This window comes from Calidris pugnax, unplaced genomic scaffold (genome assembly GCF_001431845.1).
Source record: "Calidris pugnax isolate Ruff unplaced genomic scaffold, ASM143184v1 scaffold124, whole genome shotgun sequence".
NCBI classification, from domain to species: Eukaryota; Metazoa; Chordata; class Aves; order Charadriiformes; family Scolopacidae; genus Calidris; species Calidris pugnax.
The window spans coordinates 202978-230663 of NW_015090914.1; the positions used below are offsets into that span (position 1 = coordinate 202978).

General features: G+C 46.0%; 1 protein-coding gene across 1 annotated transcript in view; it reads left to right on the top strand.

The window, feature by feature from the left end:
• Nucleotides 1-27686, top strand: part of ITGA9 (integrin alpha 9) — a 240150-nt gene that overhangs the window by 2307 nt on the left and 210157 nt on the right. Inside the window, exons 3-6 of the mRNA XM_014949431.1 lie at nt 9631-9758; nt 11452-11558; nt 18564-18687; nt 25963-26030. Of these exons, the coding sequence (XP_014804917.1) occupies nt 9631-9758; nt 11452-11558; nt 18564-18687; nt 25963-26030 (427 nt within the window). The remainder of the gene's footprint in view (nt 1-9630; nt 9759-11451; nt 11559-18563; nt 18688-25962; nt 26031-27686) is intronic.

Below are 27686 nucleotides of genomic sequence, written 5' to 3' on the forward strand. Positions count from 1 at the left end.
GGGGGGGGGGCGGGCGGTCCCCGGCGGGAGCGGTGCCCCGGGTGCGGCGGGCGCTTCCCCGGCGCTGTGGCTCCGCATCCCTCAGGCGTGTGTGGGGACGTCACCCTAATTGCACCCCGGTGTGTGTCCCCCCACCCGGGGGGTGCCGGGTTCCCGGGCTGGCTGCCAGCGCCGGGCGCGGCGGGCTCCCTGCCCGGTGCGGGGCTCTCTGCCCGGTGCGGGGCTCTGCCCGGCCCCGCCGCCTTTTGGGGCGAAATATTTAGCGGTTTCCGTGACAAAAAAAAAAAACACAACAGCAACAAAAAATTGTGATCGGTCATGCCGAATTAAAGAGGAAAAAATGCGGAGGAGCGGTGACCCGCGGTCGGGCGCGGAGCGCTGGCGGTGCCCGTCGCTCCCGTCTCCGCCCCGGCCCCGCTGCGGGTCCCGCCGGAGGGACGGTGCCAAATCGGGAGGCGTTTGTCCCCTCGGTGTGCCCGGCTCTTGGCCTGAGGCACCGCAGAGGAAATGGATATGTAACTTTGTTCTTTTTCTTTTTTTTATTTAAAAAAAAAATGACAGAAAGTTTGTCTCTATCTCAAAAAATGATGTAAACTGGCGAGCTGCTTTTTTTTTTCTCCGTTGACTGAAAAGAGCCTTGGACGATAGTCTGTCTCTCTCGTCTGGGTCAGAGGCTCTTTGTTAGGAATTTCTCTTAACTGGACCTAGTCGATGTCGACTGGTGCACTTTAATGTGAGCAGCGGCCAGTGCTGCCAATAAACGTCCACAAAGCTTGTCTTTATCTTTTACACTTAGATATGGCCCGATTCCCCAGCTGTTGATGTTGGAACTGTGGTGCACTGTGATATAAATAAATGTATTCGTGCCGGTGTCCAGTTCTTTAAAAATGAATTTCTGTCACGCCCTTTAATTTGCAAGTAGTTGTGTGCTGTGCCTTTCTGCATAGAGGCTTTCATGGAGCATTCATTTTAAGGACTTATCAAAAGCCTTCATAGAGGAAAAGTGCTCTGGGAGAAGAAAAGCCCTTAGTGCTGAACTCGGGGCAGGAACCGGCAAAGGGTGCCAAGGCTGACAGTCACTCACAGTCAATACAGACTGCTGGGGATTCACAGTGCTGTGAATGAAAGGCTGATCTAGTGGGGTGAAAAGGATGAGATTTGTTGCTCCTTGTGTAGGTGTCTATCACTCTGCTCAACAGCATGGATTATTTTCAGATAGTACCTGCTGTTGTGATTGTTTTGGAAGGGGCAGCAGACTAGTGAGGAAAGTCTCCCAGATATCCTGCTTTGTTTGGAAACGATGCTGGACTGGCCGTGTTCAGCATCCATCTGAAGGCAGGCAGCTGTAAGAAGTCTGGTCCTTGAAAGTAAAAACCCCAGTTATGCAAACTCCAATTTTCTGAAAATGGAACTTCTTCATCAAGCTTTGGCTGTGGCACCCAGGAAAAAAAATAAATCAAAGATCATTAAGTGTTTTTGGATAAATAAATTGCTAGCCCTAACACCTAGAAGGGTTAACAGCACCTTAATACAGTTAACATCAGCGCTGTCAAAAACCACCAGGGTGGGATTGTCACCACTGATGGGAAAGCTCCTCTTTTCATTGTGGAACTGGGGAGTTTGTTTCCACAGGTGCTTCTGTGCCCGACAGAGGCTTGGATAACGAATTTGAGAGATACGTCTTTTTTTTTGCACTCTCCTTGACTCTAATGTACTGTGTGCAGTTGTGCTCTTAATGTCTGCATGCATCATAAAAGTCAAGAGACAGCAATGAATCTCTTTGCTCTTAAAAGTATAAGTGGCCTTCTTCCAGTTTTCCGAGGATGCCATCCATCTTCTGTACGGGGTGGGCATAGTCTAAGTGCAAGCACACTTTTTTGCATACTGCAACATAATATCAATTTTTAGCATTTAACATATTTCTTCTGGAAAGCTTAAAAGATCTGGCTTTTGGCACTTTGTCAATCTTCCTTGACATTCAGACCATCAAAGGGCTGAACCCTTCTCAGTGCCTTTAGCTACACCCCCTTCAGCTGGGTATAAAGGCTTCCAGTATTATATAGTACTATTTAAAAACTGTATTTATGCTGTTCAGGATCTTACACATCCTTTCAGGGTATAAAGTCTCTGATTTGAAGTTTAAACTGATTACCAATTGCAGGTTGTTGAAAAACAAGATACAGTCCCAGTTTATTGGATGAGTGCGGAGGGAAATGCGTAGTAGAAATCATGCTATTGTTCAGATTGGACAGGTTTTTGTGTATGAAGCTTTTGTGTGCAAAGCTATAGACCTGTTTCCTTAACTGCTTGGTAGAGTTACTGGGTGAGGTTTTTTTCCCCCTTCTCTTTCAAATGTGATATCCTTGGGAAAGGCTGAAGTCTGTTATAGGGAATACGTAGGAAAACTGTTTTCTATTCATCCCATTGTAGCATATAGTGTCTCTTAATAATCATAGGGTTATTGTTTGGGTTTGTGTGTCAGTTTTCTTCTTAACCTTTGTAGCTTTATGTACCCAAAGAGGAGTTATGATTTCAGTTTTCTCATGCCCGTTTGACCTATACACTGCAGTGGGCAGTAGTTTAAGCCAAGTTAACTTTAGACAGTGATATTTTGTGCATTCATGGTGTGCCTGGTGAGCTGTGCACTGTGTGAGCCTGAAAAAATGTGATTGATCTTGCCCAAGACTGACAGGGTACCCGCCTATCTAAAATTATTTAATGTGTTAATATGTTCTCAGGCACTTGAAAGCCTTGTCATGATAGTTCAGGGCTTCTTGCTTTTTATTGCCTGAGGGCCTGATAGTCACCTGGTGTACTTCTGATCATGAGAGCTTCTTGGATGAAGTGTGTTATTCTCAACAGTCTGTCCATGTGCTGGTCTGTGTGTTTGTGTATGTTTTTATATGCATGAGTTTGTATATAGTCACTGATTTATATTAGAATGGTATCTGTAATGGCCAGGTCTTCGGTGTTTCAGCTGTTTATTTTCCAACCCTGCAAAGGCCCCCGTCTGTATTATCTGCCACAGCTCTGCAGGTTTCCAGTAAACACATTCAGGGGTTGGTGATTCTTGAGGAACTATATGAGCCAAATATTCTTGCAGGAGGAAAGAAGGGGGGGGTGAGGGGCATATTTGGTTTGAAATATTACCTCAGATAAATGTGAATAGTCAGGCTGTTACACAGTCCTCGACACAGAAATTATAGCAGAATATGGGTATTTGCCCTCCACTATGATAGTGGAGTCAGCCAGTGCCTTTGACCTGTCTGAAATAGTTAATTGCCATGATGCTTCCATTTAGTTGTTTTTGCACATTTTTCATCTCAAGAAAAGTTTGTCATCACAGATGTGCTGAGGTTATTGTATTTCTGACAATGTCTCCTTTTCCTTCCTTAAGCGGGTTTTATGGCTGTAACCTCGAAAGGTTTCCCCGTGTCCCCGTCACTGCCTTTTGCAGCCGAGTGAGGAGCCAGGTGGCTGCTCACTTCTGGGGCAGGGACAAGCTGAACTGCTTCTGTTCTCTGGACATACAATTTCAAAGCTTCGAGTACAGACTCAGAAACCAAGCAAGAATGTTGCTTTCTCTGCTTTCCTTCAGACAGTTTAAAAAGAAACAAATGTCAATTTTTGCCGCAATAAAAATTGTTAGTAACATGACATCTCTGATCATTCTTTTTTAAAAAAAGATGTTACTTTATCTCTCTCCTGTCCCCTTCCTATGCCCCCATCCTGTTGACACCCCTAAATCCCTCAGCAAGGCCCTGGTAACAACTTCATTCTTTCTGGCAACATGATCTGGCACAAAAAGCAATGGAGTCAGTTTTGTTGCACAGTGTCCTGCTGTGAGTTTTACAATAAGGAATGAGCCTGGTTTCTTCATTCCTTCAGCCCTACTTTTCACTGGTTTGTGCTGCCACTGAAATAACAAAGGCTGTTCTGCATCTCACGGTGTTTGAGTATGAACTACTTGTGTGCAACCAGGAGGGAGGTACGGGAACAGACGGAGCTGTGGAGGCTGGGTGTTGGGTTAACAATGCCACCTTGCATAAATGATGGTCTAGGTTCTGCCACAGCGTTCTGGTGAACCTGGGCTCGCTGTTGTTGGTTGCAGGTCAACTGTCTGCTGCCCAAGTAATAGCTCTCCCGCTTATTGCCTAGCATGTAATGGATGAAGTTTGTATTTTGAGGATTTAGCAAGTGACAGAGACCTTTCTCAAGGGAAGAAACTCGACTGGGCTGTGCTGGTGGTGCACCCTCCTCTGGTGCTGCTTTTGAAATCCAGTGTGGTATGTGAGGATATTTAAAGACTTTTTTCCCTGCTACTTAACATTGTAGTGAGGTGAGGTACCTGCCCTCCCCGGTCCTTGGGCTGTGATTGCCTGCTTAGTCGCTGCTGGCAGGCTGTAGGCTGATGCTTCATGTGCTTGGCATCTCTCCACGCCGTCGGTCAGCTTGACACTTTCCTTCACTGTTCCTTCTGCTAAATGCAGCACTTAATTTCCAAATCTGTATCTCCCGAGGGTCAATCACCAGCAAAGTGATAGTTACTGTTCTGTAGGAAGTAATTTTAAGGAGGTGTGGATTTCCCTGTGGCCAAAACGGCTTCTTGTCATCCGTTAATGTTGGCTGCTGCAGCTCCTGCAGTGTGATGGTTTCTGGCCGCACAGCTGCGTTGTCATCTCCATACAGATGAAGGCATTTGTCCTTGGTCGTGTGAGTATGAATGCAAGAACAGAGGGTTAAATGGCCTCTCTGTCTACTGCTCCTCACGTCAGTTTAGACCCCAGTATTTGGTTTGCAGAGCTCTGTGCACGTCAAGCAAAAGTGACCCTAAAATGGCCCCAAACTCCACTGCCCACAGTTCTCTTCCATAGAAAGTAATCCCTTGCTCTTGATGGGGTTTCCCCTTCAAGGTGTCCTCATGCAGCTGCTCTCAAATGTCCTAGGGGCTCCCTGCAGAGTATTACAGTAGTGGTGAGAGCTGGCACTCATTGATAATCCCTGCAGAGAGTACTGCCCACATCATAACGCTGGTGGCAAAGGGCTGGAGAACAGCTGGGGCTTGCTTTGCTGCCAACCCAAGGAGTCCTGTCGCAGTGCTGGAAATCTATACCACAAAATTAGGCTATTTAAAAGGAGAGCTGGTTAACCTAGTTGGAGTATGTTGGAAGGTTGCCTGATAATAGCAAGACGACAGGGTTTTACTTCTGCTGGCTGTTTACATATCTTCTGTGTTTGTGCCAGGCAAGACTCGGCAGCACTGAAATGCCAGATGAGTGCATTAGACTCTAAGGCTTTGTTTTGAAATACATTTCTGTTTCAATGTGGTACCAGAGAAAAAAACCTTTTCTGGTTGCAGCATCGTTCCATAGAAATTCCAAAAGATTTCAAAAGTGTTTTAATATGTAGGAGAGATAGAAAACAGGTGTCTGCTTTGCTCAATGAGTCCCAAAATATTTGGATGCAAATGGGTCTTATATCCAGGCCTGCTGAAAAGGCTCATGACAGTTGAATAGGTGATTTTCTTCTGACAGTTAAGCAGTTACACACAGAAAATGATGAAAGAGTAAAGGACTCTTCTTGACAAAGAAAATATTCCTGTCTCAAATCTTTGAATAAAACTGAAGTAAGTGGTAGGTGGCAAATACCAACTTGACCAACTAAAAAGCATTTGAATCAACAGAAAATCTCCCATCTCCCTGAAGGTGACCATCTCAGGCTGTGGGCAAGCATGTGTCACGCCAGAAGGAACAGGAGATCTGCAAAGGTTTCACCTGCTGGGGTCTTGGTGCAAGAGTGAAAGAATGAGACAAGCTCCTAAGCAGATACAATGTGTGATGTAGGTGAAATACTGAATTTGAGTGTATGGACACTCAGGACAATCCAAAATAAATTTGCTTTTGGCATGCGTCACCAGTTCCCTTTACTGGCTGCTTACTTCCTTCTGCTTAGTCCACATGAGGAAATGGCAACAGGTATTTTCTTTTTGAGAGGTATATTTGCTCAAGGCAGCAATATTTCACTGATTTCACTGAATTTTTAGAGTTGGAAGGGACCATAGAGATCATCTAGTCCAACTCCCCTGCTGAAGCAGGACCACCCAGAGCTTGTCAGAGCATGTTACTCAGGAGCATCCAGGCGGGTCTTGAAAAGCTCCAAAGAAGGGGACTCCACACCCTCCCTGGGCAGCCTCTTCCAGGGCTCTGTCACCCTCACTGTGAAAAAGTTCTTCCTCATATTCAAGTGGAACCCTTTATGGTCCAACTTGTGCCCATTGCCCCTCGTCCTCTCACTGGGAACCACTGAAAAGAGTCTGGGTCCCTTCTCCCTCAGCCCGCCCTTGAGATACTTGTAGGCATTGATAAGGTCTCCCCTCAGCCTTCTCTTCTCCAGACTAAAGAGTCCCAGCTCTCTCAGCCTCTCCTCATAAGGGAGATGCTCCAATCCTTGAATCATCTTTGTTGCCCTTTGCTGGACTCTCTCCAGCAGTTCCCTGTCCCTCTTGAACTGGGGAGCCCAGAACTGGACGCAGGATTCCAGTTGTGGCCTCACCAGTGCAGAGCAGAGGGGCAGAATGACCTCCCTTGACCTGCTGGCCACGCTCTTCCCTATGCAACCCATATTATCTGTACCAGTAGCCTACTCAAATAATGAATTATCAATTTTTCCCATTCAGCTGTTTAAAGACAGGTGAAGAATCTTTGTGGTTTAGGTTCCTTCATCTCCATCTTGCATTCGGCAACCCAAGGTGTTTTGTGCACTAATTGCTGAATCATATTTATTTTTCTTAGGTTAGACCAAAGCTTTTTTTAAACTGGAGGTCAATGTGGCCTACATTATCTTATAGAATCATAGAATGGTTCGAGTTGGAAGGGACCTTAAAGATCATCGAGTTCCAACCCCCTGCCCTGGGCAGGGACACCTCCCACCAGACCAGGTTGCTCCAAGCCCCATCCAGCCTGGCCTTGAACCCCTCCAGGGATGGGGCAGCCACAGCTTCTCTGGGCAACCTGGGCCAGGCTCTCACCACCCTCACAGCAAAGAATTTCTTCCTAATATCTAATCTGAATCTCCTCTCTTTCACTTTAAAACCATTACCGATCATCCTATCACTACAATCCCTGCTCAAGAGTCCCTCCCCATCTCCCCTGTAGCCCCCTTCAGGTACTGGAAGGCTGCTATAAGGTCTCCCTGGAGCCTCCTCTTCTCCAGGCTGAACACCCCCAGCTCCCTCAGCCTCTCCTCACAAGACTTATTCTCCAGACCCCTCACCAGCTTCGTTGCCCTTCTCTGGACCCGCTCCAGCACCTCAATGTCTTTTTTGTGGGAAGGGGCCCAAAACTGGACACAGTACTCCAGGTGGGGTCTCACCAGAGCAGAGTACAGGGCGCAGAATCCCCTCCCTCACCCTGCTGGCCACGCTTCTCTTGATGCAACCCAGGATGAGGGTGGCTTTCTGGGCTGCCAGTGCACACTGCTGGCTCATGTTGAGCTTCTCATCCACCAACAACCCCAAGTCTCAAGGGCTGCTCTCCAGCCATTCTCCACCCAGCCTGTTAGAACAGGTCATAGAAACAGTTTCTTGCCATTTGCAATTTGAACCTGTAGCTCTTTAAGCTAGTAATATCCTCCTTATTTGTTTTTGTTAGACCTCACGAATGTCAATTACTGAATGACAAGCATTCATCGCCTGTGTAAATGAAATGATTGGCATTTGATTTTCTGCCCGCTGCCTGCCTGGTGGGATTTGCATTCACAGCTATTATTTCAGGCTCCTTTGCGCACACTCTCCAATGTGTGCAGGTTTTGTAGGTTTTAGCAACTTAAGTATTTTGGACATTAATTCTTCTCACTTGTGAAAACATGATGAGTGCTATAGAGCGCAACCCCACCAAACTGCTGCAAGTGATACAGCTTAGCTCATGAAACTTGGGAGAAAACAGTCATTTAACATAGGGGATTCTTTTCTTTTTGTAAACGTATTTCCAGATGCGGTAGGATGGTTTTGTCACATCCAAAGCAGTGTGTATTGCAGCAGGAGTAGAGACGTGCTGCTGTTTGGCGTTGAGCAGACTGGTGCAGGAACAGCTCTTCCAGGTGGCTCAGGCTGACCTTGGACACGTGTGTGCCTTGTGCCTCAGGTCTCCCTTTGTTTATCCAGGATGGTGCTGACAGGCAGCAGTTGGGGATGGATCTTTAAATTAGAGGATGAAAGAGAAGTTATTTAAAACAGGGAAAGCTTCTGTTTTGGGGCTTGTTCTGGGCTGTCAGTGCTTTGCGTGGGCTGTGTATGTGGACTGACTCTGCTCCAGTGGGTCTGTATCCCTTTACCAAGAGCAGTGTCTCCTTGGTAAGCTGCTGCCTCCCAAGCAGCAGGCTGGATCTGCGCAGGGGAGCGCTGGAGGCTTAGCCTTTTAGAGATGGTCACCCTCAGTTCCAGCCCTGGGCTTAACATCAGCAAGGACTTTCACTGAATTTCACTGAATTTCACTGAATTTCTAGAGTTGGAAGGGACCATAGAGATCATCTAGTCCAACTCCCCTGCTGAAGCAGGATTGCCTAGAGCTAGAGCATGTTACTCAGGACTGCATCCAGGCGGGTTTTGAAAATCTCCAAAGAAGGGGACTCACAATGCAGGGACATCAGCAGAACTGATACTAAACTACCTGGTGCTCCCCACCACCCTTCCTGGAGCTGCCTTCTCTTGCTTAACCTCCCTCTTCATCCTCCTGCTCAGCCAGGTGAGAAACACCGTCCCTTTAACGAGGAAGCGGTAAAAGGGCTCCCTTAATACTAAAAGGGCTCCCTTAATACTAAAAGGGCTCCCTTAATACTTGTGCTTCCCCTATAATGCTCCTCAAAAAGCATCCCTTAGGGCATCAGCAGCTGCCAGCTTGCTAAACAGTTAACTGCATCCTAACAGAAGGGGTTAAAAAGTGCCCATCGACTTTCAAGGTTCTCTTAAGGAGCCCTTGGGTCAGAGCTGTGCATTGGTGTTTCCCAGCTCTCGTGTGGGATGAACAGTCGAGGTAAAGTCCTCACAGCCTCAATGATAAATGTTGGTTGATAGCAATGCATTGTGGAAGAGATTTGCTCCTATGTTGTTGGTTAAGGTTTTTTGCTGTTGTTTTTTAAAGCTATAGTTACATAAATTGATCTGAGAGTAGGATGCCTCAACTTTCTAAACAGGGTTATTCATCTTTGGCTGGATGGCACCTGGCTTCAAATTTCATGCTCTAGTGCGTGTGTGTATTAGCTCTTGCGGGTCCTTGGGCTGATAGGGATGTAGTTAAAACTGAGGAAAAGTGGATGCAGCTCCTGTTGTCCTTTCTAATACTTTCCTAATTTCTTCCACGTTGTGGGGTGGGGGGGTTGCTTTCAATGTGTTACAATCCTAATGGAAATTTAAGTTGTTAAAATATTTGTGACTTCACTGGGGAAAAATGCTTTTATTGTGTGTGTGGTGTTTTTAGTTTATGAATCAATGTCATCATTTTACAAGTTTGCTGAAAATAGTCTTCTTGCTGAGGAAGCTCTGGCAGTGTGAATCTTGCTGTTGTTTCCTTATTTCATTTTTTTTTTCATTTTCTCCTGAAATTAATCACTTGTTATTTTGCTTTTGGTTTCCAGGGTCTTGGTTGGTGCTCCCAAGGCAGAATCTAAATACAGCACCTCTGTTCAGTCCCCAGGAGCAGTGTTTAAGTGTCGAGTCCATACCAACCCTGACAGAAGATGCACAGAACTGGATATGGGGCGAGGTGGGTAGTTATGATGCTTGGGGGTAAGAAGCAGGCAACCAAAAAAACCACGCAACCCAAATGGCTAGCAATCCTCCTGACAGCTTCAAAGAGGCCCCAAGACACTGAGGAGGATTTGTCAGCCTTTCCTGATGGATTTTGGCCAGGCTGGATGGGGCTTTGAGCAACCTGGTCTAGAGGGAGGTGTCCCTGCCCAGGGCAGGGGGGGTTGGAACGAGATGATCTTTAAGGTCCTTCCAACTCTGACCGGTCTGTGATTTTGAGCACTGGTAGCAAAGGTGTCATATTCTCTTCAGCATTATGAAATAGCATCCCACCTGGTGCTGCTGTCTTCCCAGTGGCTCTGCTTGCTCTCTCCAGCGAGTACCCAGGCAAAGGTGGGTTTTTCCCCTGCTTACCCTAAGCCGCTGTCTTTTCTCCATCTGCCTCGGTGTGCCTTTGCAGCGTGTGGTGGGTCCGGGAGTGGCTGGGAGTGCTGCTGCCTCCACCGTGCAGAGCAGGAGATGACCCCAGGTGGTGGGCACATGATGTTATTAGCAACATGGCGATTTGTGGGTTCCCTTGTAACGCTGCAAATCATTCCTTGGGTTTGCTTCTTGTGCTAGTTTCTCCGTGAGAGCCTCTGTGTTGCACGTGGTCAGGATCAGCTGTGGTTTCTCTGAGGTACTGTCTGAATCAGGGAAAGGCACGGCCCTAAAGTAAGGCTCTGATCTAAAAACCTCACGCTGGATTCTGATGGAGAAAATGGAGGCCTTTTAATATTTTGTTTTTCTTGGTGATGTGTGTTACTGCTTTCCCTGCCTGTAAAAAAGGCATGTTGGTATTGTTATTGCTTGTCTTTTCACGACTGAGTCAAGTAGAATTTATCTTTATGAAGCTTACGTGTGTTAAAGCAGTGTTTTGGCTAAGTTTGGTTTTCCTGCCACTGTAACGTAAACTGTCTTTCACAGGTTGGTGAATACTGCCCGAAAGGACTAAAGATATAGGCCTCAATTTTTTTAGGTGCCCCAGATCTCATTTTCAGGAGTGATGCTTTGCTTTGATTGCATTCTGCAGGCAATCCCACGTCTCCCCAGCTGACTGCAGCTGGGTGGTTTATTCAAACAGAGCTGTGGGCATGCTGTAAGAGCTGCTGGCTCTTTGGGAGAGGGTCTGTCCTCTATAATGCACTTGTGTGGTGCCTAGCAAGAGTAAGAGCAGTGTCCAAATTAATGCATACAAGAACTGACAAACAGGGTTACATCTGTCAGGCAGATGTTTGATGCGCAACCTCTTTTCACAGAATCACCGAATCCCATGGGATTGGAAGGGACCTCTGGAGATCATCTAGTCCAACCCCCTGCCAGAGCAGGTTGCACAGGAACGTGTCCAGGCGGGGTTTGAATGTCTCCAGAGAAGGAGACTCCACCACCTCCCTGGGCAGCCTCTTCCAGGGCTCCTCATGTTTAGGTGGAACTTCTTATATTCCAGTTTGTGCCCGTTCCCTCTTGTCCTGTCCCTGGGCACCACTGAAAAAAGACTGGCCCCATCCTCTTGACGCCCACCCTTCAAGTATTTATAAGCATTGATCAGATCCCCCCTCTGCCTTCTCTTCTCCAGACTAAAAAGACCCAAGTCCCTCAGCCTTTTTTGTAGGGATTCTTTGGTGGGTAATTAAAACTCATGTCTCCTTGCTTTTCCCCTCTTTCTGTAGGCAATTCTCGGGGCACGCTCTGCGGAAAGACTTGCAAAGAAGACAGAGATGATGAATGGATGGGTGTGACACTGGCCAGACAGCCAATGGCTGGGGGAAGCGTGCTGGTAAGGCCACTCTTCTCTTCCATCTCGTTAAAACCGTTGCTGCTGTCTGACTCTAATGCTAAACACATCAGGATTAACGCGTTTGGCAGTGACTGACGGAGTCCAGCTTTACAGGCAGCAAATTCTGTCGTCGCTTCCTTCAGGCGGAAGGAAAAGTGAGCCCCAGCCAGAAAGCTTTATTTATAGAGAGAGGACTTCAAAGCCGTCATACCTAACTTGTGTCACCCAAGGGCTTCCTCCTAAATCTAAGGGATTAAATCTTTGAACAGAATAAGTAGAACTTTGTCTGGGAGGTACCTGCTAGTTTATTCTTTTTGTCATTTTCCTCTGTTTATGTAGGGAATATGTATGCATCCATTTTCCCTGAGCATATGCCTTGCGTGTCAGAACTCACCATGAAAAATGTCAGATGAGTCCTTGTGGTGATATTTTTTCGTTATGTATATTAATTAGAAGATTTGAGAGATGGCTTAGTTGTGGGTGGGTGTCTTTGATACAGTTACCATGCAAATAGAGAGGTCAAGGAGAGCAGATGTGATCCTTAGGATGTGGAATTTATCTTTGCAAATAACATTTCCTGTGTTGGAAAAAAAAAATAATCATAAAGAGAGCTTTATGGGCAAAAGCTTCCCAAAATACATGGCTATATTATGATCAATAGTTGTCTGTATTTACATCCATGCTTGCATTCTGACTGTCCACCCGAGTGAGTCGGTATGCAGGAATGTTACATGAAATTTAAAAAAATTGCAATAAAATGTTGTGCATAGTATATGTGTCAGGCAAATGTCAAGCTCATGTCAGAGTAACCCTGACAACAAGCTAATTCTTAGCACCGCTGTTTGGGAGTTGGAAACCTGCAGTATGACCTCAGCTTTCCAGTGAAACAGGGGATTGCCCTGGTACATGGCACCAAACTGTCACAAAGCTGCTGGTGAGAAAGATCTCATACAATGATTCCTGTGCCAACCACCTGTGTAAGGCAGGTGGGCAAATCTGCTTCACTCAAAGGTGTTTTTCTTAATATGCGCTTAGAGACCCAAGCCCTTCCACACCAACTTCCTTATGGGGAAAGGTGTTTTTGATACCTTTCTGCCATAGTACTGTGGTATTTTATCTGGTTGTCTCTTTTGGTGTACAGCTCGCCAGTGCTATAGAGGCTGGCTGATGCTTTACTCTTCTTCAATGTTTTAAATGTGTTCAGCACTGGAGTAGGAGAGGAAAAAGAGGGGTATAAATGAAATACACTGTAAACATGCCTAGCAGAGCACAAAAATAAGACATTCATGCTGGTGTAAGCAACTCAGGTTTTAGGGGATATTCTGGTCTGTGTGTGCACTCGGAGTCCCGTGTGAGGGCTGAGGAGTAACTTGCACAAATCAGGATAACTCTATCTCGAGACATAGCATCCTCTCATTTTCCAGTCACTGGTCTGAACTAGACAAATGCTTGTCCCATTTTCAGAAGATAGCACATACACTTTTTTTTTAGGCAACTCTGAGACATTTTTGTAAAAACAGTATGTTAAAAATAATGGGTTTGTGTGCTTTGGTTCAAATGGGAATGGATTGCAGCTGATTCTTAGGTGTCACCTCCCTAGACAGAAGCAGCAAAGGAAGGTAAAGCTGGTGAGGAAAAAAGCTGGGCATCTGCTTGCTGGCTGAGGGAAGGTTGCAAGGATGAGAGACGTGGGCAGGCTGTGAGGGCTTAGATTTGGGCTGAGATAATGGAAATTTCAGACACAAAAGCAGGTTAAAGGCAAATTGTAGCTGAAGTAAAATGTGCAGCTACTGGTGTACTTATTCACGTGCAGCTTAAGCTGGTAAAATGTCTCCACAAGTTATGCTGATTTAAGGAAGTCATAAACCACCCCTCTGACAAGATTGTACTGCCCTCACCAAGTAGATTGTGTCCAGATGCTTAAGGATGTTTAAGTGTCTAATTCTCCTTGGTTTCAGTGAGATATTTATCACCAAAGCACTCTGTCTTAACCACTAATTAAACATCTGTGCACATTTGTGTGTAGACAGAGCCTGGAATAAAGGCATATGGATTCCTTTGTGGACGGAGAATACCTGGCTATTTCAGGGCACCGTTACTCTGGTTTGAGATACTTTTTTTAATTAAAAAGATTCGTGAGTTTCTTATAAGCAGATGGAATTTAATTTGTGTGCTCTTCTAGTTTTAAAGTTCAAGATTTCTTTAAAATGGAGTTGTCTTTGAAGCACCTGTGAGAAACTGGTGTCCTGAGAAGACATGCCTGAATGTGTGTTTGGAGCCACATCTGCTGATTTTTTGCTTTTTTTTTTTTTTTTTACTACCTAATTCTGTGAGCGATGCTCAGTAGTTATGAGTATGTGCAATCTGTATTGTCAGGCATTACAGCTCTATTTACTGCATCTCTTTCACGAATTCCTTTAAGTCAGAGTGGTACCTTTGTGGTTAATAGCCATGGATGGTTTTGGTGGTTTTTTTTGCATAAATATGGGTAGATGCTTTTTAAACCCATGACAACCATTCATGCTCTTGACGTCCTGTGTTAGAGGAATTAGTCCCATGGTTTGACTGTGGATTGTTCAAAGAAGTTGTTGCTTTTGCTTTGAAACTGCTTAGTGGCTTAAATTTCTGTCTTATTGGCTTTCCCCAATTGCCTGATAAGGGTACCAGCTTCGGGGGGAAGGTGAGGTGTTTGGAGGGGGGCTTTAGCTGATGTTTGGTAAAGTGGATAGTGTTTGAGCCTATATTATGCCAGGATGTTATGGAACCAGAGTTTTATGTTTGTGTAACATTCTAAATAGAAAAGCATCAAACAATAAGGGTTTAAACGGATGAAGAAGAAAGATTGGCTAAAATAACTCTGAGTTTGCATTTCAGTGGCTTCCTGTCCTTGGGTGTGCTCTCAGTCAATATTTGCATTAATTTAAGTACTGCAATAATACAGCTGAGATTGCCAGCTCTTTCAGAACTGAAACGGCAAAAGTCCTCCTTTTATTGGGAGAACAACCATGGACAATGCATTATGATTTGGAGATAAGCCACATCCTTCAGTCATGCTCTTCCTAAATACCTGCCACATCTGTCGTTACTCTGTTTTTTTTTAATGAAGTGTTGCCATTTTTCATTTTAACTAGTTGACTTAGTGGCACATCTAGTGACTGTGTGTGTGTCTGTTGAAAAACCCAAACCATCCCTGCAGCAAAGCTAAAGTCCTCCTAGGGAAGAGCAAACCAGAAGTGGTCTGACCGTGGTGTATTCAAAAAGTCCTTTGTTTGGACTCTGACTTTAGGACTCAGCAGATTCGGCCTCTAAAGTGAAGCCTGAGCCTCTTGTATTGCTTTTCCTGTGTGGCTGGTGTTCAGTATGCAAAAGAGCAAAGTGGCTGCAGTTCTGAAATAGCCTATTCATTATATTGCAGTAATGCAGTGTCTGCCATCACTACAGACCTCTGTGTGTTTTGCCTAGAAGCTTTTCATTTTGCTTCAAGGGTTTGCATCCTTTCTCCTTTGCTTCGTGGCAGAGCCGGTGGCTGTGCCCCGGCAGCAGCTGCTGAGTGCCAGAGCGTGCCGGAGGCAGCCTGGTTGCACAGGGGCACACCTATGGCTTACATCTAAAAAGGGTGTCTAAGCCGGCAGTTTCTTGCAGTCATTTTAGGGAAATTTCACTGAATTTCACTGAATTTTTAGAGTTGGAAGGGACCATAGAGATCATGTAGTCCAACTCCCCTGCTAAAGCAGGACCACCCAGAGCATGTCAGAGCATGTTACTCAGGAGCATCCAGGCGGGTCTTGAAAATCTCCAAAGAAGGGGACTCCACAACCTCCCTGGGCAGCCTCTTCCAGGGCTCTGTCACCCTCACCGTGAAGAAGTTTCTCCTCATATTTGAGTGGAACCTCTTCTGTTCCAACTTGTGCCCGTTGCCCCTCGTCCTCTCACTGGGAACCACTGAAAAGAGTCTGGCTCCCTCCTCCTTCAACCCTCCCTTGAGATACTTGTCAGCATTGATAAGGTCTCCCCTCAGCCTTCTCTTCTCCAGACTAAAGAGTCCCAGGTCTCTCAGCCTTTCCTCATCAGGGAGATGCTCCAGTCCTTGAATCATCTTTGTTGCCCTACGCTGGACTCTCTCCAGCAGTTCCCTGTCTCTCTTGAACTGGGGAGCCCAGAACTGGACGCAGGATTCCAGTTGTGGCCTCACCAGTGCAGAGTAGAGGGGGAGAATGACTTCCCTTGACCTCCTGGCCACACTCTTCCCTATGCAGCCCAGAAATAAAAACCCAACCCACAGAAAACACCCCTCTGTAGCATCAAATTCAGGTGACTCATCTCTGTTCCCAAGACCTCTTCAGACATGTGCCATCAAAGAAGAAAGGCTGTAGCCACCTTTGGTAACACATCACCTTGCCTCAGCAACGTCAAGTAATGCAGGGGCCGCGGGGACCCAAATCCAACTCAATGTTTTTGGGGAGACAGGAGAAGCCAAAGCAGGAGTGGAGCAGCTCCCTGCTTGCTGTGGCAGGGAGACAAACGTGCTAGTCACCTGGCTGCAGGGAAATGAGTTTTGGGGAGAACAGGAGCTGCTGAACTCCTGTCCATTGGGAACATGTCAAATTCTGCAGCCGTGGCATTGGGGGTCTGGGGAAGCCCCTGCTGAGACAGTTGAGGTGGAGCTCATCTCTTGGAGAGAGATGATGTCAGTTTACCTGCAGGTTCAGGTAGTCAGCTGTAGTGTGCCTGAATACACAGTATGCTGACAGTACAGAAAAGGGATCCTGTTTTTAAAAAACCCAAACAATCAAAATCTAAACAAAACCCAAACTCTAACAGATCAGGTAAGTGTTCCTAGGATTGCTAAACCAACCCCACAGCCTCCAATTGATTTAAAAAATATTTATTATGCAGCAGCTCCTTTTTTTTCTCCTTGTACTGTTCTTCTTATATCTTTCTTGGCTTCTGCACCTCACGCTTGAGCCTCCTGCTGCTCTCCCCAACTCTGCCATTTGTGCTCCTCTGGGACACATTAGTAGGTTAATATATGTGAGTCCCTTGCAGTTTCCAAGATATAAAATCTCAAGGAATTTACAATATTACAATCCTTTCTTTATGTTCCCATGATCTTAAAAAATACTGTCAGTCTGTTTCTGTTTGAGTTTATATCTGGAGATGGACTTGACTGTCGCTTTAATGGTATGTGTCTTTATAGTACTGTCTTTAAAAGGGCTGTGCATGTGTATGTTTTTGAGCTGGCAGCACAGATCTGTCAGAAGAAAAACTGTTTCCTGGTTACTTTGAAAATGACTGTTTCATGGTCTGGTTTTTGTTGGTTTTTTTTCTGTTAAATTTTGAGTGAATGGTGTATGGGGATTAAAATAATAACTGAGCTTCCTTAAAGCATATAAAGGAGGCCCCAAAGCTACTCTTTGCAGAATGCCTCACATGCATTTGGCTGTCGAGCAGAGTGCTATCAGAAGCATCCTTTGCATCCTGGGTGGCAGTCTGTGCCGGGCAGTGCAGAGCTTTCCACGCCCCTGGAGTCCCTTGTTATCCCCCCAGCGATAGCTATCGTCAGGAGATACGTGCTTCTTCTTGAGTATTGGAAGTTAGGAAAGCAATAAATATCAAACTCCAAATGCAGCACCGCTAACATCAGAGCAGGCTTTTGCACAACTGTTTTCGCTCTGTTTCAGTTAAAAAAAAAATAGAATAGTATTACCCTTTTATGTCTTTCTGGGGTTAAGTGTATGGAAGGGATCTGTGTTGACTGCTGGATTGAATTTTGAGCTTCCCAGTGGTTGTTATGCTTCCCAGGTCCTTCACTGGATAGGTGACACAATTGTGCCTGTCTTATGAATGTACTTGTTAATAATGTTGAGATGCTCACGTGGGCAGCTTTAAGGTGCTAAGGCAGAAAGGTGGGGTAGCACAAAGGGAAGAAGACAGAGAGTGTCTCCTCTGGGGAGGATAGGGTCCAACGTGGGGATCACGAAGGAGGCTGATGGAAAGTTTCCAGGAAGACTTGGAATTATGTGGAGGAGATGATTTGTAGCATAGAGGCTGCCCTGTGTGCATGGGACTAAGCCTTAAATGATATAAATTGACATGTCTACAATTAACTTCAGTGACTTAAACAAGCTGGAGATATGGCCCGGCATGTGTTCAAGTTAAAGGCCTTGCTGTTTCACATTTCCTTTCCTTTAATTCCAAGTAACCCCTGAGCATCAGGCAACTTGTGGTTTGTCTGGCAGCAACGTGATGCTAATTTTTGGAGCAAATGGGTTCTGCGAAGGTGTGAATCAGGCTCCGCGTTGCTTATGTGTGTGCTTGTGTGTGGCAGTTGCACTGGGCAATGTGTCCTGGTGAGACTGGTTTAGCTCTGGTTTTGCAGGGTGATCTTACTCACTACAAAGGGAAAGGCACCCTGATTTCTGCAGCTCATCTGCATCTTGACTGATGTTGCCACAAAATCTCTAGCATTTTCACTTAAATTCATTACCAGTAAGCAAGGTCCAGCTCTTCTGTCACCAGAAACAAAGCCATCGTTCCCAGAGAGACAAGGCTTTGACTCATGCATGCGTCCTCTGGTGGGATAACCTTCTAATGTGAATTCTCAATGTCTTTATTCCCATTTTCCTCCCATTTCTGGCTCAGGTGGGTTTTATCGGTGCATCTTTAGTTTAAAAAAGTTTCACTGGCCGTGAGGATTCATACACAGTGAGTGAGGGATCTTGAAATCTCCAACATGGGTTCTTTATTGCTCCGAGATCCTCTGTTTTCCTAGTTGTGGATACATGAAGGCTGAGATCTGAGCTGCCAGGTCAGGCAGTGTCACGACCTGTGGAAGATAACAGCAAGAAGATACTTTATCCAGAAAGAGCAGGTTGTAAGGGGAGGACTATGGTGCAGTGGGGGGAAGACGATGCTGAGACGTCCTGTTCATGCATGCTGTGTCTTGGTTGGAGGGCTCTCCTGTGACTCTGTCTGGGTCAGTAACACGTGATTTTATCTGTTTAGGCATGCGCGCACCGCTGGAAAAACATCTATTATGAGACAGAGTACATCCTGCCCCACGGCTTCTGCAACATCATTCCCCCAAACCTGCAGCCCAACGGGAGGAAGCTCTTGCCCTGCTATGAAGGTAAGGGGTGAGGGGCCGGGCGCAGGGCTTACCTCCATCGCTGCTCCCTCATTTTACAGCTGCTGTGTTTTCCCTGTTTTCTCTTTATTTCCAAAGCCATCCACAGTAACCCTCACTACTGATACTTTTCTTTTTTTTTTTTTTTTTTTTTTTTTTTTGGTAACATATGCCTGACTTGCGGCACAGCTGGGGTAGAGGTTGGGTTTTAGATGAAATCAAGAGAGTAGCTGATAGACTGAATGGGTCCTGTAACTTACTGCGCATGATTGCACTTTAGTAAAGGAATAATATATTTCTGAACTGTGTTTTTGAGGCAGCAGCACTCTGTCCCTCATGTGGCCTTTCATGCTTTGCTGTGGCATGGAGTAAAAATCCTGAATTACTTTGCAGCTGGAAACCAATTTGCCCATCTTAAGGAAATATTTTCATTTTTGTGTTTTGATTTATCAGAGGACTGGGGACAGGACAGGGAAAGAGCTGCTTAATACCTTTCATTTCAGGGAACTTCTGTAGCTGTTTATGTGAAACTGTTCTGGGTGCCATAAGGTGTCTTGGCCCCTGTTTGGATCCTCTGGAGGTCTGGATTTGGGGGGCACTGGAGAGCTCCAGCTCTGAGCAGTGGGTGGCTGCGCCTGTTGACTGTCAGCCAGCAGCCAGCAGCCAGCAGCAGGCTTGCTGTTGACATTAGTAAGTGGGAGAGGGATAAGGCAGTGGATGTCCCAGTGAGTTTCTCTGCTGCTGGTGAGCAGCCGTGTCCCAGCTCCATGGCCCATGCAGCCAGCTTGGTGACAGAGCTGGGTGGTCCGCTCCATGCCCACTCTTTCTCTTGAGGTAACTCCTCACCTCCTTCTGGGCTTTGCTCAGGAAGCTGCCACTGCAAACCCATGCACCTTCTGAAGATGGAACACAGTCCTGCATTGAGCATTTCTCAGCCCTGAAACTGGTCGTTATTTGAAATGTGAGGGGTTTTGAGTCTCTTGACCCAGACACGCCAGCTGCTTTACAGCAAAATACAAGTAAACTACATAAGCCTTCCTGTTGCACCATCCTACTGTATTTGTCTTTTTTTTTTTTTTTCTCTTCTCTTGTTCCTGTCAGCCAAATCAGAATAAGGCCTCACACTGAGGTAATGTACTGCAAATCATCCGATTATTAACTTTATGGCCAATGCACACCCGTGGGGATGCTGCCGGGGCTCCCCCTCACCCGTGTCACCGCTCCTGCGCCGCCTGAAGGACCGCCGGCCTGAAGCGGTGGGGGGGAGGTGGTGTCTGGAAGAAACGAACCGCTGGTGTTTTTCTGTGCGTCATGTCTTTGGAGTAAAACTGCTGCTAATCTGACAGGATATTTGCCAGGAATTGCTAGAAAATAGAAATGTGTGGGCCTAGTACATGCAGAGCAGCCAGTGGAAAATTGGCAGGGCTGGTGCAGCACAGTGTTGGCTTGATTTCACTTCATGGATGAAAACTGGCGGTTTGGGACTGATTTTCTAACCCCTCCTCATCAGATGTGAAATCACAAAGTATCATGAGAGACGGCTGCATTTGTTTACTTCTGGATCTTTTAGGTTTTAATAATCAAAGAGAGAGATAGCTGTGCTACATCATGCAGAGGGATTCATTGTTTGAAGTTTGCTGTGAAATAAGATTGCGGTCATCCTTGTAACATTTTTCTTTCACTTTCTGGAAATAGGAGAAGGGATTCTCCTCCACTGACACTGAGGGACCGCCCAAAGGGGAGAAGCAGCAAGTTGGATAGGGGTTATAAACACGAGGTGTGGTGCAGCTGAAGCGCTGCTGCACCAAGAGCCTCGTGGCTGTGGCTGGGAGGCTGCCAGCCCCATGGCTGGGGAGCGCCAGGATCCCAGCGTCTTGGCCTTCTCTGGGACTTGCTGTCTGTAAATGGGTGCAGGCAGTTGTGTTCTTATTTCCCTAAGCCCCATCGTTAGCACAGCTGAGGTAATAAAGCCCTGCTGCTGGCATGGGTGGATGGTGCGCAACCAGAGCTGGCTCTTGCCTAACTGGCGAAGGGTGTGGGACAGTAGAATGCATGTCAGTCTCCATGTGTGTGTGTGTGTGTGTGTGTGAGCACCTCAAGATGAATTATTATTATCTTGTATAACAAAAGTCTTGTGCAAGAAATGGAGTCTGACATTGGGACAGGTGTACTTAATGCATACTGGATGTTTTCTCCGCACATAAAGCAGGCTTAATAATTAAAGACAAGGGAGGAAATGGGAATTTCCTGACTGGGTGGTAGTGGTGCAACAACATAGTAGTCTCAATCCATCTTATTCTTGTCTGGCTCCCTGAAAGGGCTAACAGTAGTCTGGAAGTGAGTGGGAGCTAATGAGAACAGCAGCAAGCCTAATGGTTAAATGCAATCTTTCTGAGTAGGCACTACTCTGGTTTATGTGAGCTGGATGTTCTTTGTGGTACAGCTGGTGTACGGAGCCATAGTCTTCCAGGCAGTGCTTTCACTTGTTTATTTTTCCCATAGTTTTAATGGCCTTCCAAAAAAAAGGAAGCTGCCTCTTCATCCCCCCCTGCCCTGATGCACTCAGTTTGCAAAGAAGGGTGGTGATATCTGCTGTGAGAGGCAGCCCAGCTGATGGGGAGAGCTGGGATAGCTTCCTAGTTCTCTGTGGTAGAGGCTGGTGGTGGAGGTGGGGAAGACTGATGGACCCTTTGCTACCGATGGTTAGTAAATAAGGGAAACAGCACATGCTAGCATGCCTCGCCTCCAAAGGGATAAGCAAATTTTCCCACAGGGTCCAGACCACATTTGGTTTTCTGAGAGCCATCAAAACATCCCTGCTTTGTGGTGCAAACCCAATGCCACAATGCTAGGTCAGAAAGATTGCTACTGTTTCTGACAGTGAAACACTGTCAGATAGGAAGAAAGAGGCTTACAGTGCAAATGATAGTTTACTGTAACTGTCCACTTTGCTTCCATCTGTGAGGATAGTAGATACAGGATTTTCTTGCACTGTGAAGCTTATGGTATGTTATTGCACTGAAGTTTGCTTAGAGACTTTGAGAGGTTTGCTCAGAGAAGTTGAGGAGCATTTGCCATCAGAATCATCACAGCTTAACCCATTTCTATACAGTTTTATCCAATTATTTCTTCCTCTGCCCTACTTCTCTTATAACCTGAGATCATCATGGTTACAAACCAGTACTGTCTTCTTGTCTTTTTTGCTTTATGTATTTATTTGTGGCACATCTTTAAAGTTGCAGAGGCAGCCATCTCTTCCAGACTTAGCCTCATCTTACTGCTTTGCTATCAGCAGTTGCCGGAGCAGTTAGTTTAGTAGCTTGTGGTCTGTGTAACTGGGTATACAGCAGTCTGAGGGCAGATGAGAAGGAACAATAAAGAAGTATAAAAACAAAGCATCTGTTCATGACAGCAGTTATTTCCTGGATCTATGCAGAAACTACCGAATCCACGATAAGCAATATCTAAACCTCATGCAACTGTTGCTGTTCAGGTGTGCAAAAGCTGTGAGCTGACACAGTGACTGCATGGTTTCCTGCTGGCTGGCTGTTTCCCTGCGTGGATGTGTGAATGGACAGGTGACAGTGCTGAACGAGTGACAGGTGTCACTGCTGTGTGCCAAAGTGGAAGTGAGGTAGAAGCAATCTTGGCTTTCATGCCTTTTGGGTTCATCCGCTGCTTGGGATAGGCAGACCGGCTCTAGGGAGGAGGCAGAAGTTTCTGGGGCTGGAATGTCCAGGATATGGGGGGCTGCCCTGGGCTGTGACCATGGGCACATGGGTGGAAGGAGACCCAGGTGGTATGTGGGGAGGGACATGGGGAGCTGCATGCAGGTGGGAGTTAGGTGGGCTGATGAGGAGAGGTGGTTTTGTGCTGAAAGGGTTGTGCTGGAGCTCCATGTCCTTCTGGGCTGGGCTGCTGGCTCCCTGGGGAACACTGCCTCTTTCTGCATCCTCCCGAAACACAGTGCTCATCTCTGCTCTGTGCCAGTGGAGGTTTAAGCACTCAAATGGCCTTAATATCTGAGGTGTCTGGGCCTTTATGTTTCCATTTCCTCTTGCAAAATGTCACTAAAGCGGTTTTCCCTCTCAGAGGTGTTAGGAAAAGAGGTTAATTGGTATGTGTGGTGTGCTCGGACCCAATAATGATAAAATGGAGTCTTGATACCTGTAGGGAGGAAGGACAGTCATTGCTTTGCATCGTAGCTGTATGTCACAACACGTAACTGCAATGAATCCATTTATTCTTCTTCTGTAAGCTCTATTTTTTTCCTGAGAAGCACTGTCAGGTATTTATTTGATCTCTTCTCTGTTCACAAAAGCATGGTTTATATCCAGACTCTTAACTTAATTGAAATGCTGCAATTCCATCTACCCACTGTTACAACCACAATGTAGCTAGCTATTTAGCTGCAATGCTGGGCCGTTAGTTCGAGCAGACAGTATTGCCAATGTAGGTGATTTAAAAAAACACTGAACATCACGGAAAGCCATGAACAGTGTCTGTGAAAATATGTGCTTCAGTGGACGTACCAACTTGGTTTTACACAATCATACACAACATCTCTCTCATTCCTTATGCACTGAGGTTAGTAATAATTTGGTTCATTTAAAGAATAATTGATTTTTCATCGCCTGACAATGAAAACAATATATGTGTTTCTATTCCTTTTCTGGTATCTATATTGCTGATCTGAAGTTGGTGTTTTGTTTTGGATTTTTTTTTAAGTAGACAAAATTGTATTACCATAGAATGGTTTGGAATGGACCTTTAAAAATCATCTAGTCATACCCCTTGTCCTGGGCAGGGATACTTCCCACCAGACCCATCCAGCCTGGCCTTGAACCCCTCCAGGGATGGGGCAACCACAGCTTCTCTGGGCAACCTGGGCCAGGCTCTCACCACCCTCACAGCAAAGAATTTCTTCATAATTTCTGATCTAAATCTACCCTCTTTCAGTTTAAAACCATTAACCCTCATCCTATTGCTACTCTCCCTGATACAAGAGTCCCTCCCCATCTCTCCTGTAGGTCCTTTTTTAAGTACTGGAAGGCTGCTACAAGGTCTCCCTGGAGCCTTCCCTTCTCCAGGCTGAACAACCCCAACTCTCTCAGCCTGTCCTCATAGCAGAGGTGCTCCAGCTCTCCGATCATCTTTGTGGCCTCCTCTGGCCTCTCCCCAACAGGTCCATGTCCTTCTTATGTTGGGGGCCCCTGGACTGTTTTTAGTTATTTTATTAATTTTATAATAAAACAGTGCTGTGAATTCAGCAAGCTTTTTGACTTTATTGGAGACAGTCAATGTGCAGTGTTTGTGCATGTGTTGTTTTATCAGAAGAAAATCCCCCGTTAATCCTAAGAACCAAAGTAATTTTGCATGTTTGCTAAACACAGCTGGATGAAGCTATGGAATCCCTCTACCACGCCTTGTTCTATTCCTAAAGCTGCTACTGATGGCTCTGTTAGCCTCCTACGCTTTTGCATGCCCTTGGATTTTCTTTGCAGCCATGTTCAGGGGAGAGCTCGATGGAGCTGGATGGCTTGCACCCACAGGTGTGTGTGGATGGAGGCCCTCGGGTGGCGGGGGTGGTGTGGGGTGACAGCCTGGAGGGCCTTCAGGCCTCACCTAAGTCTACCTGGGAAGCCGCCATTACGTCTGAGGCTTTGTGACCTGCTGCTGAATTGTGACAAAAGTTCCAGAAAGCCTGATTATAAAAGAAGACCAAGATAATTTTGGAAATCCAAAATAAGAGTTTTATTTGCCTCCTGTCCTGAGGCATCCCCTGCAGTTATGTCATTATTCACCTGACCTAAATCTTTCACTGCGTGAGTTAAATATCCTATGGCAATTTTCCTCTTATATTTTAAAGCAAATTGAGCCATCTGTTTTTTGAAGGAGACACTTAAAGAAACCATGAGCCAAGCATAATACAATTTTATAGGGAAATACAGCATTTTAAATCCATCAAATTGTCAGTGGGGGCCCACTTGCAGCGGTTGGTTTTGGACCAGATGCAGAGAGCCATTGAGGAGTGCTCTCAAAAGAAATATACGCATAAGAAATCCTCTCTCCTTGTGTCCCAGCTGAGGGGCTCATTTCACTATTAAGAGGCCATGCCCTGACCTGAGTCATGAGTGAGATCTAGCAGGGACCACAGCCCCTTGTGCCTAAAGGGACGGTGGGCGATGTGTCTTGTGGTGGATGGGGGGCCGGGCTGGCAGGCAAGGCATGGCTGTGTGGCCCCTGGAGTGGCTTTTCAGGCAGGGCATGGTGCTTGCTTGGGTTGCCTGAGCACCAGCCTGAGCCCCTCTAGCCCTCCATCAAAAAAATAAATCTTATAAAGTGGGATTTAAGAATCCAGTCTCTAATGCCTTGAGCTTTAGCATTGTAAAAGCCTCCTGCCACATTGAGCAGGTACAGCAGAAGGGCACTTCCAGACCTCCAGGGTTTGGTTTTGAATTACAGTAGGTTAGGTGCAAAATTGGGAAAAAGCAAGGTCTGTTCACACTTCAGTACATCCTGTAAAGGGAAGACCTTGGCTGGAAGTGAAAGCATCTGAATGGGACGGGCATGGAACTTGTGGCATTTTATCCTATGCAAGGGTGGGAATCCAGCCGTGGCAAAAGCGGGGCCTTTAGGACATGTGCAGCATTATTTTTCAGGAAAAGCCAGAGGGAGAAACCTCATCTCCTCGGCTCTCTGAATAAAAAAATGTTACTATCAATAAACAAATATATTTTTCCCAGGCAAGGAGCATTTGGCTTTGTGAGCTACTATATGTGAAGAGTTTCTGAATAGCCACTATCAAATATGGGCTTTACTTCTCAGTGGAATTGTCATCATGCATTTCCACTAGGAAACCCAAGTGTGCCTCTGGCCCCTCTGATCTGCTGGGACACACATCTGTTTTGGCAGGACCCTACCTTGGCCAAGGACGTTAGGCATCTGAGCTGTAATTTGTGGATCAAGTCACTGCTCTGCATGGTCTGTCCAATTAAACATGTCCCTGTGCAACTATTATGATCTCAGCAAATTCCTTAAAATCTGAGCATGTTTATGATGTTAGGAAAAGACTGTAATATATAAAGGGGGAGTGGTGCGTGTGTGGTATGCGGGTGAGGATGTGCACATTGGTGGCAGATCCAGTGATAAAATCCAGGAGGCCTGCATGCTTGTGTCTCTCCAGGCTGTGTGTGCAGGGATGCTGACGGCTCGAGTGGAGAGCATGTGCCATGCCAGGGATGACCACAGTTTGTTTTCTTCCCTTCTCCCATGCAGAGTACAAGAAGAAGTACGGGGAGGAACATGGCTCATGCCAGGCAGGGATCGCAGGCTTCTTCACTGAGGTGAGCAGGGGTGCACACAAGGAGGGGATGGGGTTGGTGAGCAGCTCTCCTGCCCCAGGACCCAGGAGAAGAGCCCCGAGCACAGGTTGGACAGCAGGCTGGGCACTGAGTGTGCTCCTGGCCTGCCAGCAAACAGCCTTGTCTGCCCTCCTGGGCATCTGCATCTTGCACAACGCCTGCCCAGTGGTTTCTATGTAGGTGTATGTGCAAGGACTGTGGACAGGAATGAATGAATTGACTCTGAGAAACATCCTTAGGGAATGTTTTTATTGTCTACATCCCAAAACTTGCATAGAGATATCTTTGTGTCTAACATTAACTCTTTAAGTGATGATGTAAAGCTTTCCTCCCTGAATGGCTTTGTTTATGTATGCGTACACATGGATATATGCGTCTATGTAAATATATAAATGCACATGCATATACACATACATAAGATAAACACACTTTTTTTTACTTCTGCTTCAGTTCTTTATTTCAAAGAGACAGAGGAAAAATAGCATGGTAAAATATATACTCCAGAGCTGTGTTCTAACTACCAGACCATATTCTTTCCTGGACAGAAAGTTTATCAGCCATGCTTTAGTTATGTCATGGATTAATTTGTTTCTTTATGTATATGTTGATGTTTTTTTGTAATGTTTCAGGGCTGGTTTCTTGCTTTTTTGGGGGGGAGTGGGGGTGGTTGGTTTGAGTTTTTTGTTGGGTTTTTTGGGGTTTTTTGTTTGGTTGGTTGGTTTGGTTTTGTGGTTCTATTGTTTTGTTGTTGTTTTTTAAGGAAAAAAAAAGAGGCTATTTCGATGTCGTATGCTGTTACTGTCACTTTAGGTATATACTCACTCCTAACTATGTATGCACTGGTCTGCAGAATTTATTGTCCAGGCTTATATAAGCAGAATAAAGGTGTCCTCTCTGAAATCGCAGAAGGTGATTTCCGAGTAAACTGGGTTGGCAGGTGATGTTGTCCCAGTGGCACTGTCTGATAACTGGGTGTTCAGACAGCCAGCAGCAGCTGTTTCCTGATTGCCTGCCCTCTCCAGCCTGTTTCTGTTCTCATGCTTTATATCCTCCTTTGCTACCCTAGTTCAAAAGATATCTTTGAACTTTCATTGCTTCAGCCTGATGGCAGCTCACTGAGCAGGAAATGCAGATAAATGGCTTTTTGGGTCAAACAGGCAAACCCCTACTGTATATTCAGCACTGCTGCTGGTAGTCATTCCTGCCAGTAAAAGATCCTTTGACCTCAAGGGCATGGCCCCTCCCAAGGAAAAAAGCTGTTGCCAAGCACATCCTGCTCTTTGGTTGGGTTTGTAGTCCTGACCCTGTAGTCTTATTAGGAAAAATCCGTTGTTACATGTCTCCCCCTTACTGGAACTCATCACCCGAAGGGGTCCTGGGCGTGGGAGTGTTTTCCCATAAGGATGGAGTTTGCCCATGGCTTTGCACTGAATGGAGATGTGAGGCAAAGCAGCTGTCCTCGTGTCTTCTCCAGGCATGGAGAACCTACCTAGGCTTAATACTTCCCAGGCTTACTTTGGTCCCTTGCTGGAGGTATTTAAAACCACATCCAGGAGTAAGGTTTCCCCATAAGAATGTTAGATGCTTTGGGGCAAACTTTTTGCAATCTCTCTTGCATGTGAATGTACCTTTGATTTT